The 17,748-nt window shown below is 52.3% G+C and overlaps 1 protein-coding gene across 1 annotated transcript in view; it reads right to left on the bottom strand.

The window, feature by feature from the left end:
* The window catches only part of LOC140207395 (brevican core protein-like), a 39,882-nt gene that overhangs the window by 6,902 nt on the left and 15,232 nt on the right, over nucleotides 1–17,748 (bottom strand). Inside the window, exons 7-9 of the mRNA XM_072275929.1 lie at nucleotides 14,685–15,257; nucleotides 2,472–2,579; nucleotides 1,386–1,544 (exon numbers count right to left, since the gene is read on the bottom strand). Coding sequence (XP_072132030.1) covers nucleotides 1,386–1,544; nucleotides 2,472–2,579; nucleotides 14,685–15,257 — 840 coding nt within the window. The remainder of the gene's footprint in view (nucleotides 1–1,385; nucleotides 1,545–2,471; nucleotides 2,580–14,684; nucleotides 15,258–17,748) is intronic.

The following is a 17,748-nucleotide window of genomic DNA, read 5'->3' on the forward strand; positions in this document are numbered from 1 at the left end:
ATGTGGGCGGAGCAAGGGGGAGATTTGGAGTGAGGGAGGATAAGGGGAGTGTGCAGGGGGTGAGGGGAAGAGGTGAAAGCTGTGTGGGGGAGCGAAGGGGAGGAGGGAGAGTTTGGGGAGGAGGAGGAATGGTGAGGGGGAGGAATAGGTATGCAGTGAGGGGTTGGAGGGAGGGTGAGGGGGAGATGGGAGGATAAGTGGGAAGGTGAGCGGTGTGTGGGTGTGAAGGGGAGGAGTGAGTGAAGGATAGGTGTGAGGGTGAAGACGGAGGAGGGAGAGTGCGGCGGGAAGTGGGAAGGTGGGGAAGGAGAAAGGGTGAGGAATGTGTATGGTGGTGAGGAAGAAGAGGAAAGGAAAAGGATGTGGGTGGATATGAGGGTGAGGGATCTGGGTGTGGGGTGAAGAGGAGGGAGGGTGAGGGTATGGGTGGGGATGTGAGGGAGCAGGTAGGCTGAGGGAGTGAAGGGGAGAAAGGAGGGTGAGGGAGAGGAGGGAGGGTGAGAGGGAGGAGGGGGGTGGCGAGGTGGGCGAGAGAGGGAGGAAGGAGGGGGAGGGGTGTGGGTGTGGGTGAAGGTGAGGAGGGAGAAGGAGGGGGAGGGGTGTGGGTGTGGGTGAAGGTGAGGAGGGAGAAGGAGGTTGAGGCCTGTCTGGGGTGTGAGGGGAGGAGGAGGTCGATGGGTGAGGATGGGGTGGGGTGAGGGGTAGGGGTGAGGGGTGCGGATGAGAAGGAGGTGATTATCAGAATCAGAATCAGGTTTATTATCACCGGCATGTGACGTGAAATTTGTTAACAGCAGCAGCAGTTCAATGCAACACATAATATAGAAAAATAATAATAATTATAAATAATAATAAACGAAATAAAAAAAAATAATAAATAAGTAAATAAATTACAGTATACGTATATTGAATAGATTAGTTGAGGGATGTGGGCGGGGTGAGGGGAGGAGGGAAGATGAGGTGTGTGGGTGCTATTGAGGGCGAGGAGGGAGGGGGAGGAGGTGAGGGGTGTGGGTGGGGAGTGAGGAGGGAAAAGAGAGGGTGAGGAATGTCGATGGGGTGAGAGGGAAGTAGGGAGGGTGATGGATATGGATGAGGGTGGGGGAGGGGTGGGTTGGGGGACGTGGGTGGGGGTGAAGGGGAGGAGGGGGATGAGAGATGTTGGTGAGGGGGAGGACGAGGATGGGGAGGTGGGTGAGCGGGAGGGGAGGGGTGTGGGGGGTGAGGGTGAGGAGGGAGAGTGAGAGGGAGGGGAAAGAGGTGAGATGTGGGTGGGGAGTGAGAAGGGAGGGGGCGTGTTGAGGATTTAAGGGTTGTGGTGAGTGAGGGGAGAGGATTGAGGAAGAAGGGGGAGAACCTGTCTCAGCCTCGAATGGCGCCCTCACCATTAATGAACTGCTGTTCCTCGGGGTTCAGGATGCTGGCGAGGTGGCCGCCCTCCTGACGGCAGCTTTCCTCCGCCGATTCCCATGTGCGGCGCCCCTTCTGGTGCTTGTAGCAGTTGCCCAGAAACTTCAGCCAACCCGGCTCACAGGTCTGCACGTCTGCGGCAGGGCAATGAGAGAGACCGTCAGGTAGACAGAACACCCCCGCCCCAGTTGCCTTCGACCGACTCCGCAACATCACTCCCTTTCTTTCACTCCAGCTCCCCCAGATCACCCACTCCTCCGAGCCCTCTCCCCACATTCCCAAAGCACTGCCAGAGGCAGTGCTCTCCCTCAGTACCGCCCCTCCCATAGAGCGGTGCTCCCTCCCGCGGCGCGGCGTTTGCTCCTCACCATTCTTCCTGTCTGGCTCTCCCTCAGTCTGGTTCTACAACGTGACATTCCATCAGTACTGTCCGCCTTACAGCGGCATCCCTCAGTACCGTTTCTCCAATAGCTCGGCGCTCTCTCCTCAAACCCACTAACAGCCACCCCATACCACCTCATTCCCATATTGGAGCTCTCTCCTCACAGTACCCACCATATCCCCACATTGGAACTTTCTCCTCACAGTACCTTACAGCGAAGCTCCCTCAGTACTGCCCCTCTTACAGCGGCACCCCCTCAGTACGTTTCTCCGATAGCGCGGCGCTCACTCCTCATACCCACTAACAGCCACCCCATACCACCTCATTCCCATATTGGAGCTCTCTCTTCACAGTACCCACCACATTCCCACATTGGAGCTTTCTCCTCACAGTACCTTACAGTGAAGCTCCCTCAGTACTGCCCCTCTTACAGCGGCACCAGCGGTACCCTCAGTACCGTTTCTCCAATAGCGCGGCGCTCTCACATACCCACTAACAGTGTTAGCTACCCCATACCACCCCATTCCCACATTGGAGCTCCCTCCTCACAGTACCTTATAGTGAAGTTCCCTCAGTACTGCCCGTCCCACGAAGTGACGCTCCCTCGGTCCGCCCTCCAACAGCGCGGCGTTCCCTCCGCCCCTCCCTTAACGCACTGTACCTGCTGAAGCGGACTGACCTTTATGGCAGAGGCTGCCTGCGTAGGACGGGAGGCAGAGGCAGGCGTAACCCCCCTTCTTCTCCTCACACGTACCTCCGTTCTTGCAAGGATTTGGGTAGCAGGAGCCTGTAGACGAGAAGGCAGGGAAGGTGTGAGATCAGCTGTACAGTCCTACTGCAGGAATGCCCGTCATCTCCTGCTCCGTGATCAGTGTTCACAGTGGCGCAAGCAGCGCACCGGAAAAGCCTGCACTCTCAGAGTTCCTGACTCCTCACGTCCTAAATGGCTGCCTCCACTCGGCTGGGCTGCGTCAGGTGATGACAGGCGAATGTTACACACTTCTCACAGAAATAAATATTTTGGTTCTCCAGTAGACTGATATCCTTCCTATCACCTTCTCCCTTATCCTCCATCCCTTTCCCCATCTTTAATTTGGCGTCTTTCCGCTTCCTTTCCAATCCTGATGAAGGGTCTCGGCCCAAAACGTCGCTGTTTATTCATTTCCATACAGAGTGCCAGACCTGCTGGGCTCCTCCAGCAGTTTACGGGATCAATGAGATTTAGTTTCGGGGTTAATCATTTACAGGGTTAATGGTGAGTATCGGTGCGTGGGGTATTAAATGTCTGTTATCGCAGAGATGCCTGTAGGGAGTAATCAACGACGGGATTAATCGGCGTTGGTGATAATCGGCGGCAGGGCTGTGCAGCGACAATAGGTGGCTGTTCGTGCGGAGATAAATGGTATGTGTTTCTCTCGGGGTTAATCAGCGTGAGTCAGCGTCGAGGATACTCTGTGTGCGTGCGTGTGTGTGTGTGTGTGTGTGTGTGTGTTAATGTGAGATAGTGTACGTGTGTGAGTGTGTGATTGTGTGAGAGAGAGAGACAGATTGTGCGTATGTGAGTCTGGATGAGAGCGTGTTTATGTGAGATAGTGTCTGTGCATGAGTGTGTAACAATATATGTGAGTGCGTGTGAGAGAGGGACTGTGTGTGTGTGCCTTGAGTACATGTGTATGAATATTGTGTTTGGGGATGTGAGTGTACGGGCTTCTGTTTCTGACTGAGTGTGTGCTTGAGACAGCATGCATGTGTGAGAGTGTGTTTGTGAGTGAAAGTGTGTGTATATGTGTGGGTGAGTGAGTGGGTTTGAGTGTGTGTATGTGCATGAGAGTGTGAGTGTATGTGTGTGTGAAAAACGGTATGCGTATTTGCGTGTGAGACGGTGTGTAAGTGTGTGTGTCTGTGAATGTGTATGAGGGGATGGACGTGTGAGTGTTCGTGTGTGCATGTGTGCGTGCGTGTGTGTGTGTGTGTGTGTGTGTGTGATTGATTAATTAGTGTGTAGATTGTGGGGATAATTAGTGTGTTCAAGAGTTAATTAGTACCCATTACTACAGAGGTATTTCTCTCGGTGTGAAAGAGTGGCGGGGTTAATCTGCGTGTGTGTCATTTGCTGTCATTATTAATGTCGATGTCGATCAGTGTGTTTGGGGGGTGGTGGTGCGAGGGGCTTAATCAGTCAGAGTGGTACGCCAGCACCTATGTTTTGATTCCCACTGAAAACATTCCTGTTGTGCTTGGAGCAGGGGTTGGGAGCCTGCCGCTCGCCCCGAGCACTGGGATCCGTGTGTCCGTTCTCGGCCCGGCCCTACACTGGAAGCAGTGTGTTCACATACAGTGGGCTCGGGGCTCGGATCGTCCCCATCCCCGGTTAAAAAAATACCATCCAGAGTCACCGGTGGAAAATATATCCTGTTCTGTTCCGCCCTCTCCACATCTTCCGCCGCCCGGACACCGAGCTCCGGGATTCCCTCCCCTCTTCAATCCTTTCCGAAACTCCCCGCACCATCAATCACTGTATCCTAAACCATGGCAACTTGATCCTTCAAAATATTGCACCCTTCTCCGTCTACTAGACGGGTTCGGCTCGCCCACGCCAGAGAAACTGCTCAAGATCCCCTAAACCCATCTTGACCTTCAGTGCCGCCAGAGATTCTGCACATGCTGGGAATCTAATGGTCAGTCAACTATGGAGTCGATTTCGGGCCGAGACTCTTCATCGGGGCCGCGTTTATGTCGCGGAGAAAGAGTGGGAGGGGGGCAGCGTAATCGGTATAAGCTTTGAACATAGACTGTTCCACATGGCCGACGCAAAAGCAGGAGCGCATAGCTGCGTGGGCCCTAGCTACGGTCTGGAGAAATTAGCAGGAGCCGAAAGACCCAATTCCGTCAGATGTAGGAGGGTGCTAGAGGGGTGGAGCGGTGACTTACTTTCAGCTGTCGAGGAAGAATCGGAGAGCTTCAAAGGCCTTCTTGATAAGGGATGGAAGTACTTAGGAACTAGTGACCTCTTACCTGTTCTCCTCGCCTGCCTATCATCTATCCCCTGGTTTCCTTCTTCCTTCCCTTTCTTCCCTGTTCCACTCTCCTCTCCTATCAGATTCCTTCTCCTCAGGCATTTTACCTTTTCCACCTGTCACCTTCCAGCTTCTCACTTCATTTACCGTCCACCACCTGGCTTCACCTATCAGTTTCCAGCTTGTCCTCGCTCCCTTTCATTTCTACTGATGCTGCCTGAGCTGCTGAGTTCCTTCAGCATTTGGTCTGTGTTGTTCCAGTGCAACTATGGTGGTCAAGGCCAAACTGAAAGGTGCTGAAATGCTGTCCTGAGGAAGTCAGGAAACTGCCCGTTAAGTCGGCTCTTCATTTCCCTCCATAGATGCTGCCCGACCCACTCAGTTCCTCCAGCATTTTGTTTGTGTATTGTTCCTCTGTTGGCCCCCAGACTTTGTTAGACTCCCGTCACTACCTCCCAACTTTATCTGCAACTCTCCGATTCGTTTACACAGTAGTTGGTACCTCCTGTCAGTTGGAGAACTCAAATCTAGATGCTCCATCGTCCGCACAATGTATTGAGTCTAGCACTACGTTGCAGCGGGCATTAGTACGCGCTGCGTTGTGGGTCTGCACACGAATACCAACCCCACTGCGGTGAAGAGCCTGCCACATTGGACCGGCCAAGTTCACCAGATCCCCACAGCGTTTCTCCCGGCAACTCCGATGGGAGAAAGTTGCCAGAGGACAAATCCTTCGGGAAAGGGAGCTGGGGAATCTCTGGATCGTAAATGCTGAAAGTGGTGAAGGAATGCTGGGGGTGGGAACGGGAATTTCTAGCTGGGACGGGGAACCTCAGGCCTTGAGGAGTAGACATCTCTCCAACTGTCCACTCACCTGTTCAAGCAACCCTTTCTCCTCCGGGTCCAGCAGCGAAGCTGAAAACCCTGGGGAGTGGAAGCGAAGCACCCTGGGTTCTACCCCGCGAGGAAAGCGCTGGGCTGGGTCAGCGAACCTATCGAAGCCTATGAGTGGGCCTGTGACATCGGAGTTTAGGAACCACTCTAGCAGCTGAGGCCCGGCGCCAGTAACCTCCCTCACAGGGGGCACTAGTTTCGCGTAGGGCCTCCCCTGGGACGTCCCATCGCCGGCCAGGTACCGTCTGTGAAGGAAGGCCACCTTTGTAAAGAACAGAAGGCGCCTTTGTGTCTGCTGATCGGCCAGGCAACGCCGTGGTGGTCACGTGTTATTGCTTGTGGGATCTTGCGGGGGTGGGGTCTCTGGGAACTGCTGCTACAGAAACACAGGCCAATCGTCATCCTTCCACTCAATACCATCTTACAAATGTCCCATTACGCTTTCCGTATGAGTTTTTTGGAGGGGTAAGGTGGAATAGGGAAAGGGGCATAGTTCGATTTGCCCCAGAGCCGCTCTCCCAGCTGACCCCGCCCCGCCCCGCAGGAACGAACTATCAAAGTATTGAGTAAAGGAGATGGGAATTGTATAAGACATTGATGAGGTCTAATTTGGAGTATTGGTGTAGTTGTTGTCATGTACCTACAGGAAAGATGTAAATAAGGTTGAAAGAGTACAGAGAAAATTTACAGGGATTTTGCCGGGCCTTTTTCCCACTAAGGTTGGATGGGACTAGAAGCAGAAGTCATGGGTTAAGGGTGAAAAGTGAAAGATTTAAGGGGAACATGAGGGGAAGCTTCACTTTGAGGGTCGTGAGAATGTGGAACGAGCTGCCAGCACAAGTGGTGCACGCAGTCTCGATTTTGACGAAGTTTGGATAAGTGGATGGATGGTAGGGGTATGGGGGGCTACTGTGCCGTTGCAGGGTGATGGGAGTGGGCAGTTTAAATGGTTCGGATATGACTCTATGCCTCTAAAATAAACAAGACCTGTCTCCAGCTAAACCTGCGGGTCAGACCCAGACCCAGATCTTCCTCTTTCTCTGTCAGAGCCGGCTACGCCTCTCCCCGGCCAGTCCCGCACCCCGCTCCCAGCGGAACGCCTTGGGGATCGATGGAATGGAGCGGATGGAAAGGTTAGTGACAATAGCAGAGAGTTGACGTTAGAATGCATTCGGAATTCAAGAATAAAGATACAGCACTGTTTTCCTTTTGTGTATAAAATACTTTTAATAATACTTTCACAGAAATTATTAGATCTTTCACTTCATAGAAGCGCAGTACCATCATGCACAGGCAAGAATCGCACTCTTTTGTTTAAAGTTCGTGCTGGTCTCTTCACCTTGACTTCTGGGTTTGTTGACAGAATGGGGGGGAGGGAGGCTGAATGAGGGGTGGGGTGGGGTTTAGTAGGCCGGGTTACTGGAGTGGTTAGAGGGCGAACTGGATTTACAATGGAGTGGAGTTAGCAATGAGAGAAGTTAGTAGCCCAGGACACTGTTAGGGTTAAAGTAGAGGAGAGAAAGGGGGTTCAAATGATTATTGCGGGCGATATGGGGGAGGAAAAGAAGCAAAGAAGGCAGCGGGGAGGAGCGACAGTAGCCCGGGACTCTGGCGGAGTTAAAGGCAGCGGGAAAGGACGGGGTGGGTGGGGTTGATATAGGCGTTAGAATGGGTGGAGCAGAAGGATGTTGGGGGTAGTAGAAATAGAGGGTGGTTCCAGTCAAATTCCTGTAGCCCAATATCCAGGTCATTAGTTAGTCCAGGGGGTGGGATCTGACGGTGGAGCCGAGGGGAGTTGGGACCGGTGCGGGAGTTGGGGGTAGTTCACATCCGGAGCTCGAGGTGGATCGCGGCTGGAACCGGGGATAGATAGCTGCCGGTGCCGGGGGCCAGATTCCTATTGAAAAAGCTGAAACTCGTTGAGTTCAGTTTGCCAATGAAAAAAAAATTATTGCCCTGTTGTATAAATTGTTTAAACCAAACTCTCCTTGATAGTAAGAGGACAGTCCGGAATATTTTTGTTCGGCATCGGCCGTGTGGAGACACGAGAGATGCGGGAAGCCAGAACAACAAAGAAACGCTGGAGGAACTCAACGGGTCGAGCAGCGTCTGGAGGGCGAAATGCGACAAATCATTTGCCCCCACAGATGCTGCTCGACTCGCTGAGACGATCCAGCAATGATTTGTTGCTCTAGTCTGATGTTACCAGATTAACGGGGCTAGGTGGGTGGAACACAGTTGGGTGAGAGCGGGACAGGGTTGGAGGAAGTCGGTGAGAATGGGTGGAAGACTCGGGGCTAGATAGGGCTGGGATTAGGTTTGTAAGGTCAGTACTCCGGAACACTGACAGCAGTGGATAGAGGTGGCACTTTTCGGGCCGAGACCTTTGGCAGGTCTGGAGAAAAAAAAAGCTGAGGAGTAGATCTATTCCTCGGCTTTTTGTCTCTAGTCCTGCCGAATGGACTCGGCCCGAAATGTCGACTGTACTCTTTTCTAAAGATGCTGTCTGGCCTGCTGAGTTCCTCCAGCATTTTGTGTGCGTTGCTTGGATTTCCAGCATCTGCAGATTTTCTCTTGTTTGGGGTGGGATTATAAGAGGTGAGGTTAGGAGGCGTTCGCTAGTTATTGGCCCGGCTGCCAGGGGCAGGTTAGATGAGGTGGGCGGTCAGTGTTTTATGAGAAATGGTGTCAGAAGGGAAAGGGTTGAATATCTCAGGCATGGCTGGAAATGGCGAGGGCAGGTTAGTTTGTGGGTCAGGGGGTTAACTGGGTAGAAGAATGGTCTATAAGATGGAAGAGACGAGGTTAGATATCTATAGGCTGACTGCAAAAAGGGCGGGAGAGGCGGAATCCGGAGGAGATCGATCAGCATCCCGGGATGCCGGCGGTGAGGGGTGCAGGCAGGTGAGGGAAGGGAGTGTGAGTAGCCCTGGGTACTGTTAGGTGATGAGCTGGAGTGTTAGTAGTCCGGGGTGCCGGCGGACGAGGGGCGGAGGGTTAGTAGCCCCGGATTAGGAGCGGGGTCATTATCCCGGGCTGCCGTGGAGTGAAGGGCGCAGGTCAGTGTCCCGAGGTTCAAGAAGGTGAGGGACGGAGGCAATAGCCCCAGATGCTGGCGGGTGAGGGAAGAGGTGTGAGTAGCCCTGGGTGCTGTTAGGTGATGGCCGGGGGTGTTAGTAGCCCGGGGTGCCGGCGGGTGAAGGGATGGGATGTCAGAAGCCCGGGGTGCCGGCAAATGAGCGGAGGGGTTGTCAATATCCCGGGATACCACTCAGCAGCGCAGCCACGACGCCAAGCACGAGGCGCCAGCGGTTACCTGTCAGCTCCGCTGCCCGTCCGTGGGCGTCCTGCTGGGTCGGCGCCGTGGGACCCAGGGACACGTGGATTACGGTGGGCGGGCTGGGCGAGATGCCTTCCGATTCAGCCGCCGCTCCGCTGGGCCTGGTGGGTTGTTGGGCTGGGGGCAGGCATTCGGGCCAGGGCTTAGGCCCGGGCCGGGACTCGGGTGGGGTGGCACTAGAGGCGGGTCCCGGCGATATCCCTGGCTTCTGGCGGCCAGTGGCGGGAGGCGAGGCCCAAGCAGTGGGAAGGGAACCCTCCGCCAAACCTGCGCCCGCTGGTGTGGCCTGGTCCCAGGCTTGCGTCCGAAGAGGGTCCCAGGACGCAGGGTTGGATACTCCGCTGCCGGCCGGCGGCCCTGCAGATTCACCGCTCCCTTCTCTAACGCAGTTGGCCGGACTTCCGGGACATTCCAGCGCGTTGGGCCGCAAGGTCTCGGGGCGACTGCTATGAGGGCTCTGGCTCCTCATCCTGGTAAGCCGGGAGGTGGGCAAAGAGGCCCGGTCAGTAGGCGGACCGGACGGCGGATCTGGACTGCTCTTCGCCCGCTCGGGCCTCACTCCTGCCGTCCAGCCTGGGCGGCCGACACCTTCACCCCTGGTCGGGGTACCGTCGTCTGCCTCCGTCCACCCTGGGCCTCCGTCCTCTTCCGCAGCTGGGCCGGGGGCGGTGGAGACCTCCGTGGAAGGGCCTGCAAAAGAAAAGGGAAGGAAGGGGTGGGGGCGAGAACATCACCCGAGCGTCCGGCGGATTCGCCGGCTTCGTTGGAGCGATGCTCTCGGCCCCGCGGGACTAGTCCACGGAGGCGGCGGAGGTCGTCCAGCCTCTCGGTGACCTATTAGTATGGAGAGGGGTTGGTGCAGGAGTGGGTCACAACAACTTGGTAGACCCCTCAGCCATTCGAGTTTGCTCTCTCAGCAAACCCAAGGCTCGCCCTGAGTCCTGTCCTTACACAGTCCCGATAACTCCTCAGATTCTACTCTGGCCAGTTAACCCACCGATCCTTGGGTTGCGGGAGGGAACCGGAGCTCCCGAGGAGACCCACGCCGTCACAGGGTGTAGTGCTCAAGGACCCCTCTACCCTGTTGTTATAAAAGCACCGAGTGGTAGGATAAGATGGATTCTGAACTCAATCTACCTCGTTAGTGATCTTGCTCCTCCTTATTGTCTGCTCGCACTGCACTCTTGCTCTGACTGTAGCACTCTATTCTGCACACTGCTATTGTTTCCCTTGTACTATCTGAACGCACTGCTTTAATAAAGCACGGCATGCAAGCCTTTTTCACTTTTCGATAATAAACTATCTAAACAAACTCCACACAAACAGCTGTTAGGCAGAAGTGCGAACCTCCACTTGCTGTCCGTCAGCTCTCGTTATTCCGGAAAATTCCTGCGACCATTCGGCCCTCTGGCCATACCATCATTCAAACGGAAGGTGAAATGTAATTGATTATGGCGAGAGACAGGCCCGCCTATGCGCTGATGCAAACCAACATCCCTTCTGTTTGCTGTGATCAATACCCCTCCATACCCTATCAGTCTAAATGCCCCTTAAACGTTGCTATGGTATTTGTTTCCACTATCTGCCCTGGCTGCACCAATGTCTATGTTAAAAAGAAACCTGTCCCGCACCTCCCACCTCCCACCTCAAAACTATGCCCTCTGGTATCTGACATTCCCACCCTGCGAGAAGGTTTCTAACTGTTTAACCTATCCACGCCGCTCATAATTTTATAAACCTGTATCAGAGAAAACAATTCAACCTCTGCTTATAGCGCATGCTCTCTAATCCAGGTGAACCTCTCCTGCACTCTCTCCGAGGGGATATGGTGAATCGACAGTCAAGGGCCAACCAATCCTATTGTTACTTTCACAGATTGGCTGTAAGTTTGGATGATGTGACCACCGGCGGTGCTGTATGTGGACCTCTCCGTTTGGAACTGTCGGTAACATCATCCAGAGCTGGCCCGGAGATGTCGGTCCGCCTCCTGCCCTGTATCCAGGCAGGGCTAGGCTGGGCTGCAGCCCAGGGGCCCGAGATGCAGAGGGGCCCAAAATAGGTAGCTATTATCATGGTGGACCAAAATAAAATACGAGAGTGGAGCACAGAAAAGAAAAGAGAAACAAGAAAAAGAGGACCGTGAGAAAGAAGCATTAAAAAAGACATTGAAATTGACGGAATTTTTAAACCTGTTCTCGATGATGCAGCAGTACCATCGCTCTAGTCACAGTCTGGGACCGGTGGACAAATGGAGACTTGTTCCAACAGGTAGCGCTAGCGTTAGCATAGGACCTGCGTCCTTGCCACAGTCAGCAGCTAACGCTGAAGAGGCAGGGAGCATGACTTTGGGATTCCCGACCACAGAGGCCTCCGAACAACCAAGTCGGGCCGCCATTAATGTTAACGTTACCGCTACTGAGGATCCTTACAGCACTGATCCCTCTCGCCGGGGAAAGGAAACATTAGATGATTCAGACCGAGCATACTGGGCTAAAAAAGGGCCGGAGTCCTGCCAGAATAAGGATGTGGATATTAAGCTCCGGAACGAGTATACAAACAGCAGAGACGTTTTTTTTTCCAAATTTCACTTCAAACGCACGCTCGTAAACGGTGGGTACTTATCAAGGCAATGGCTCTTATATTCCCCTTCCACCGGCTGTGAGTTATGTTTTGCATGCTGCATCTTCAGTGATGGTAACTGTCAATCCATCTTCGAAACTGGCTTTAGCGACTGGAAACATGCCGCTGAGCGCATAGGAGAGCATGAAAATAGCGAACACCACAGGAAAATGATACTGACCTACGTTACGCTAGCGTCTGACAACGGAAGAATAGATACAGAACTGCAACGACAGTTCGAGTCAAAGTGTGTCTACTGCACCGACGTATTGAGAAGAGTGGTGGCGGTTGTGAAGTTTTTGGTCGAGAGGGGACTGGCTATCCGAGGCTCCAGTGACATATTTGGCAGGCCTGATAATGGCAACTACATAGGCTCAGATCCAAAATGGGACGGGACAGGCTGAGTCATCTTACTCTGATGTCACTTGAAAGTGATCTTGTGCGGAAACTGGATTTTAGTGATCTGATCAAGGACTTTGCTGCGAAGAAATCCAGAAGAACTAGGCTTAAATTTTGAAAAATAAACCTCTGACTTTGTAAATATCTAGGCCTGTGTGTCAGTGTCGTTCCTGTTTTTTGTGGCATAGGCTAATAGTTGACTGTTTACAAACCCAATAAGTAATAATTGGTCTTTACTCTGCAAGCCACACAGTACAGCAATAGGTTAGTATGTGCTAGATCTCATTTTTCAAAAAAAAGATTGTTGGAGTATTGTCAAGTTTCCTAGTTTGCCATAGTGTCATCTCTCTTGGCCTTTTTGTCTCTCATTTCCATTTTACTTTCTCAGAACACACGGTTGAGAAAAATACCGAGATAAAAATGCTTTGGCATTGTTTGAGAAATAAGGCCTATGGTATGTGCAGCAATAGATAAATGAAAATTTAGAACTGGGTACATCATACTTCGTCTCCCTCATAACTTTACTAAGCCAACTAAGCCTAGGTCAATTTTTGAGTGCTTTAGATGCTGGCCTTCAAACTAAAAATCTGCATTACTTTCTGTCCTCCCTCTTAAGACCTGTAAGTTTATAGCCTACGTATTGTACTAAACCAATGTCTTAGTCCACAGCTTTGATATTTAAACCAGTACCACCTTTGCTCTTGTTCTTGCCTTTTTTTTTTGCTTGGTACAGCAGCATTTTACGGTGTCGGCAGGGGCCCAGGCCCCACTAACTCCGGCCCTGCCTGTATCATACACTTCGTAGGGACCGACGGCAGGCTCCACAGGAGAGCTGGGAATCCAGACACGTATTGTCTATCCTCGCGTGGGGAAAAAAAAATCCCTGCGCCCAGCACAAAGAAGACACGGCGGCTGCAAAAAATATATATACATTACCATTCGGCCTATTGAGTCTGCTCCGCCGTTCCATCACGGCAGATCTGTTATTCCTCTCAATCCCATTCTCCTGGCTTCTCCCCGTAACTTTTGATGCTTTTGATGTCCTTACTAATCAAGAACTTATCAACATCTGCTATAAATATACCCAATGACTTGGTGTCTACAGCCTTCTGTGGCAATGAATTGCAGAGATACAACGCTCTCTGGCTGAAGAAATTCCCCAATATCTGTTCTAAAGAGACGTCCTTCTGCTCAGAGGCTGTGCTCTCTGGTCATTGACGTCCCCACTATCGGAAACATCCTCTCCACGTCCACCCTATCCAGGCCTTTCAATGTTCAATATGCTTCAATGCACTATACCCTCCCCCAGCCCCAGTTTTCTGAACTCCAGCGAGTACAGGCCCGGGGCCATAAATCGCTCCTCGTACATTAACATTTTCATTTCTGGGATTATTCTTGTGAACTTCATTTGGACCCCCTCAAAAACCTTTTCTGACCCATTTCGAACCCCCAACCCCACACTTCTACTCCGGGTTAAAGTTACACTTGCTGTAAGCGTGGTCGCCATGGTACCATCTGCTCCCACACACCGCACCCGCATCATATTTCCGGCACTGTTACAACCTTTAACTGTGTCACTCCCTTAACCCCTGCCCCTGCTGCCCCATCATCGCCGACCCTTTCATTTCCCGAAGTCCGCACCGCGCGGTTTTCTGCTGCGACGCAGATTCGTATTCCCAACTTTTCTCCCACTGATCAATGGGAGGTAGGGGCCAGAATGTCTCCCTTCCCACCTTTGTAACACCCCACCCCACCCCACCCCTCTCGGCTCTCTAAATCTCACCATCGCCCATACTCCTCCCTGTTTCCATGACCCTCCATCCGGCTGTAACCTCCTCTCCCCATCTTGTCAACCAAGCTCTGGCCCCTACACCCCTCTCTGTCTCTGTAACGCCCTCTGACCTGAAACACCTCTCGCCGTCTCAGCGACCTCCTTGTCCCCTCCCGTCTTGTAACCCCCCTCCGGATCCTGAATCCTTCCCTATCTCAATAACATTCTCCGGTCCCTACAGCACTCCCCGTCACCCTAAAACCCTCTACACCGCTCTGTACATCTCCAGTTGTGGTTCCGCCGTTGGTAACACGAACCTCAGGACCCCAGGCCCCACTCCGGATTCTCGGGCGATATTGCCAGTTTAGTGCCGGTAATGGCAGGGAGCGTGGCGGGAGGAACCTCTCTGCTAACTGACCCCCCTCCCTCCAATAACAGATAATAAGCACACTGCGTTACTTGAGTAAGTTGCAGAGAAGTTTTGACTCGGTCCTCAAACTACCAATGTCAAGAACACAAGAGACTGTGGCTTCTGGGCCTTGGAAGAAAACAGGCCTCGCTGCTGGATGAACTCGGCGAGTTAGGCAACGTCTGTAAGGACGGCTGGGTGGAAATGGGCAGTCGACGTTTAGCGTCAAGAACAGATACAGGATGGTCTATCCACTTCCCTCCGCAGATGTCGCCCAACCTGCCGAGTCCTTCCAGTAGATCTTAATTAGCAAGCTGCAGCCTGTAAAATCTTGCCGTGTACATTTTTGGGGGTTACGGCACCTACCACAGGAAGGTACTAACCCGGGTGGTGGCATCTACTTGGGGTAGTAGATATCTCTTTCTCCAGTTGATTACACTTACCAGTTGATCCCAAGACATCCTGTCCTCCTTCCGTTCCCTTCCCTTCTCCGGGTACGAATCCGGGATACCCTGGGATCTCCGTGCTGTCCTTGTCGGACGGGGGGCCGCGCCCCACCGGCGCCTGAAACCGTGTCTCGATTACAACCTCCTGTCCGACCTCCTCCGGGTACTCGTACCAATCGAGAGGGTCTTCTGTTTGAGGGCGATCGGTGCCGTCCGTGCTGAGCGTCGGCCGACTCTCATCGGGATGGTCTCGCTTTGGCCCATCGGAGACCCCTCGCAGGTCCTGGGGTGTCGCCGGGGTGATGGACATGAGGGTCGGGTTGCCGTCCATCTTGGGCACAGCAAAAGCCAAGTCATGGGGGCGACTCTGAATAGCCTGGGACACGGAGGCTGGCGGTGCTCTCGTAGACGGGGTTGTCTCGTCGGGATATAGTCCATCCCCGGTTGGCGTGTAATCTCCTCCCGTCCCAACTTCAAATTCCAGATCCTCCAACGATGTCTCCAGGTAGTCGTGGTCCTCGTACTCCACATCCATCGCATAGGTGTCGTTGATATGCCACTCTTCCAGATCTAGATAGGTGAGAGAGGACAACATAACACATTGTGGAAGAAAGAAAGCACAGCGACGCGCTGGCGCAGTACGGAGCCGCAGAAATGGGGGTTCGATCCCCCACCCACGGCGCGTTCTGTCTGCTCCGTGTAGGGTTACGCGGGGATACACCGCCGTGTGGTTTATGGCCCCATGTAGGTTGCCACTCGTGGCTCTTTCAAATCTTTCCCCTTCGGCCCATCCACTGTGCCCAGGTAGTCCAAATTTCCTGTGATCCGCCCATATCTCTCCAAGCCTCGCGCCTCTATCCATGTGATGCTTTCGTAAATGATACTTACCTTCCCTACGTCAACCACTTCCTCCGGCAGCTCGTTCCATATACCCACCACCATGGGTGAAAACGTTGCCCCTCATGTCCCTTTTAAATCTTTCCCCTCTCTTTGCCCTCTAGTTTTGACCCCCCATTGACCTCTTTCTCATTTTTTTTAATATTTCTCTAAATTCGCAACTGTGTGCTTCAGTGTTGAAACTGTTTCCTTCCACTTCCCCTGACCCGCACTGAATGACCCGAATTAATCGATTGGAAAGTGGGGAGAACTTTTGAAGAGGATGAATGTAATAGTGTGATATATGAAGGTCTTATGTGGAAGTCTGCTCTGCAGGAAGAAAGAGAACAGCCGCGGAAGTTACTGTCTGCAGCCTGCATGGTACCTTACACATAAAACCTTAACACATAGAAGCAGAATTAGGTCATTCGGCACATCGAGTCTACTCCTTACCAATCAAATACCTATCAACCTCTACTTTAAGTATACCTAATGATCTGGACTCCATATATCATTGTCTGTGGCAGGGAATTCCACAGATTCGCCGGCCTCTAGCTAAATAAATCGCCCCTCAGTTCTGTCCGAAAGGAGTGTCTGCCTATTCAGTGGTTGTGACCTTTGGTCCTTGACTCCCTCACTATAGGAAACATTTTTTCCACATCCACTCAATCTATACCTTTCAATATTCGATAGGTTTCAATAAGATCCCCGTCATACTTAGAAACCCCGGTGAGTACAGGCCCAGAACCATCCAACGATCCTCAATCGTCCACCCTTTCCTTGGGGATCATTCTCGTAAAGCTCCTCTGGATTTTCCCCAATGTCGACACATCCTTTCTTACATATGGGACACAAAACTGCTCACAATACTCCAAATGTGGTCTGATCAATGCCTTATAAAGCCTCAGCATCACATCCTTGCTTTCATATTCCAGTCCCCTCGAAGTGAATGCTAACATTGCATTTGCCTCCCTTACCACCGTCTCAACCTGCAAGTTAACTTTTAGAGAATCCTGCACAATGACTCACAAGTACGTGTTCGGCACGGCATGGTGGGCCGAAGGACCTGTATTGTGCTATAGGTTTCTATGGCCCTTATCACCTCTGATTTTCTCCCGATTTAGGAAATAGTCCACACCTTTATTCCTTACACAAAAGTGCATGGCCATACACTTTCCAACACTATATTCCATCTGCCACTTCTTTGATCATTCTCCTAATTTGTCAAAGTAATTCTGCAGACTTCCTGCTTCCTCAGTACTGCCTACTCCCCCACGTACCTTTGTATCATCCGCAGTCCTGGCTACAAAGTCATCATTTCTGTCGTCCAATTCAATGACATATAGCGTAAAAAGTAGTGGACACAACACCTACCCCTGCGGAATACCACTAGTCACCGGCAGCCTACCAGAATAATCCCACTCTTTGGCTTCTGCCAGTCAACCAGTCCTCTATCCGTGCTAGACCTTATCTGTAATACTATCGACTCTTCTCTTGTCAAAGGTTATGGCGAGGAGACTGTAGAATAAGGGTGAGGGGGCTAATAAATTAGCCATGATGGAATGGCGGAGCAGGCTCGACGGGCCGAATGGCGTGGCCTTATGGTCTGTAATACCATGAACTCTTACAAAGTTGCTGAAATGATTAAAGAAAGACATCATGGGATTGTTAAAAGCAAGTTCTGTCTAACTAACCTTTGACGTGTGCCTGTTTCCCCACAACCCCCATGCTCCCCGTTGGTCGAAGCTTTATGTCACTCCACTTTACATCCAACGATCCAGCTTCTTTGGAGCGGAGAACTCCAGACGCTCGCCATAATCTGTAATGGATTTTCTTGGCACCGCCGCTCTAAATACGCATCACCCTTTGCGAGAAGAAGCTGCCCCCGATGTATTTTAAATCTCTCACCTCTGATCTTAAACGTCTGCCCTCTTGTTTTTAAACGCTCCCACCTGGGTAAAATGCAACACACACAAAAAATGCTGGAGGAACTCGGCAGGTCAAGCAGCACCTATGGAAATGAATGAACAATTGACGTTCCGTGCCGCAACCCTTTACCTGGATGGGAAAGGAAGAGGAAGATGCCAGAATAAGAAGGTGGGCGGGAGAGGGAAGGAGGACAAGCTAAAAGGTCATAGGTGAAGCCAGGTGGGTCAGGGAGGGGGATGAATCAAGAAACTGGGAG

Source organism: Mobula birostris, chromosome 2 (genome assembly GCF_030028105.1).
Source record: "Mobula birostris isolate sMobBir1 chromosome 2, sMobBir1.hap1, whole genome shotgun sequence".
NCBI classification, from domain to species: Eukaryota; Metazoa; Chordata; class Chondrichthyes; order Myliobatiformes; family Myliobatidae; genus Mobula; species Mobula birostris.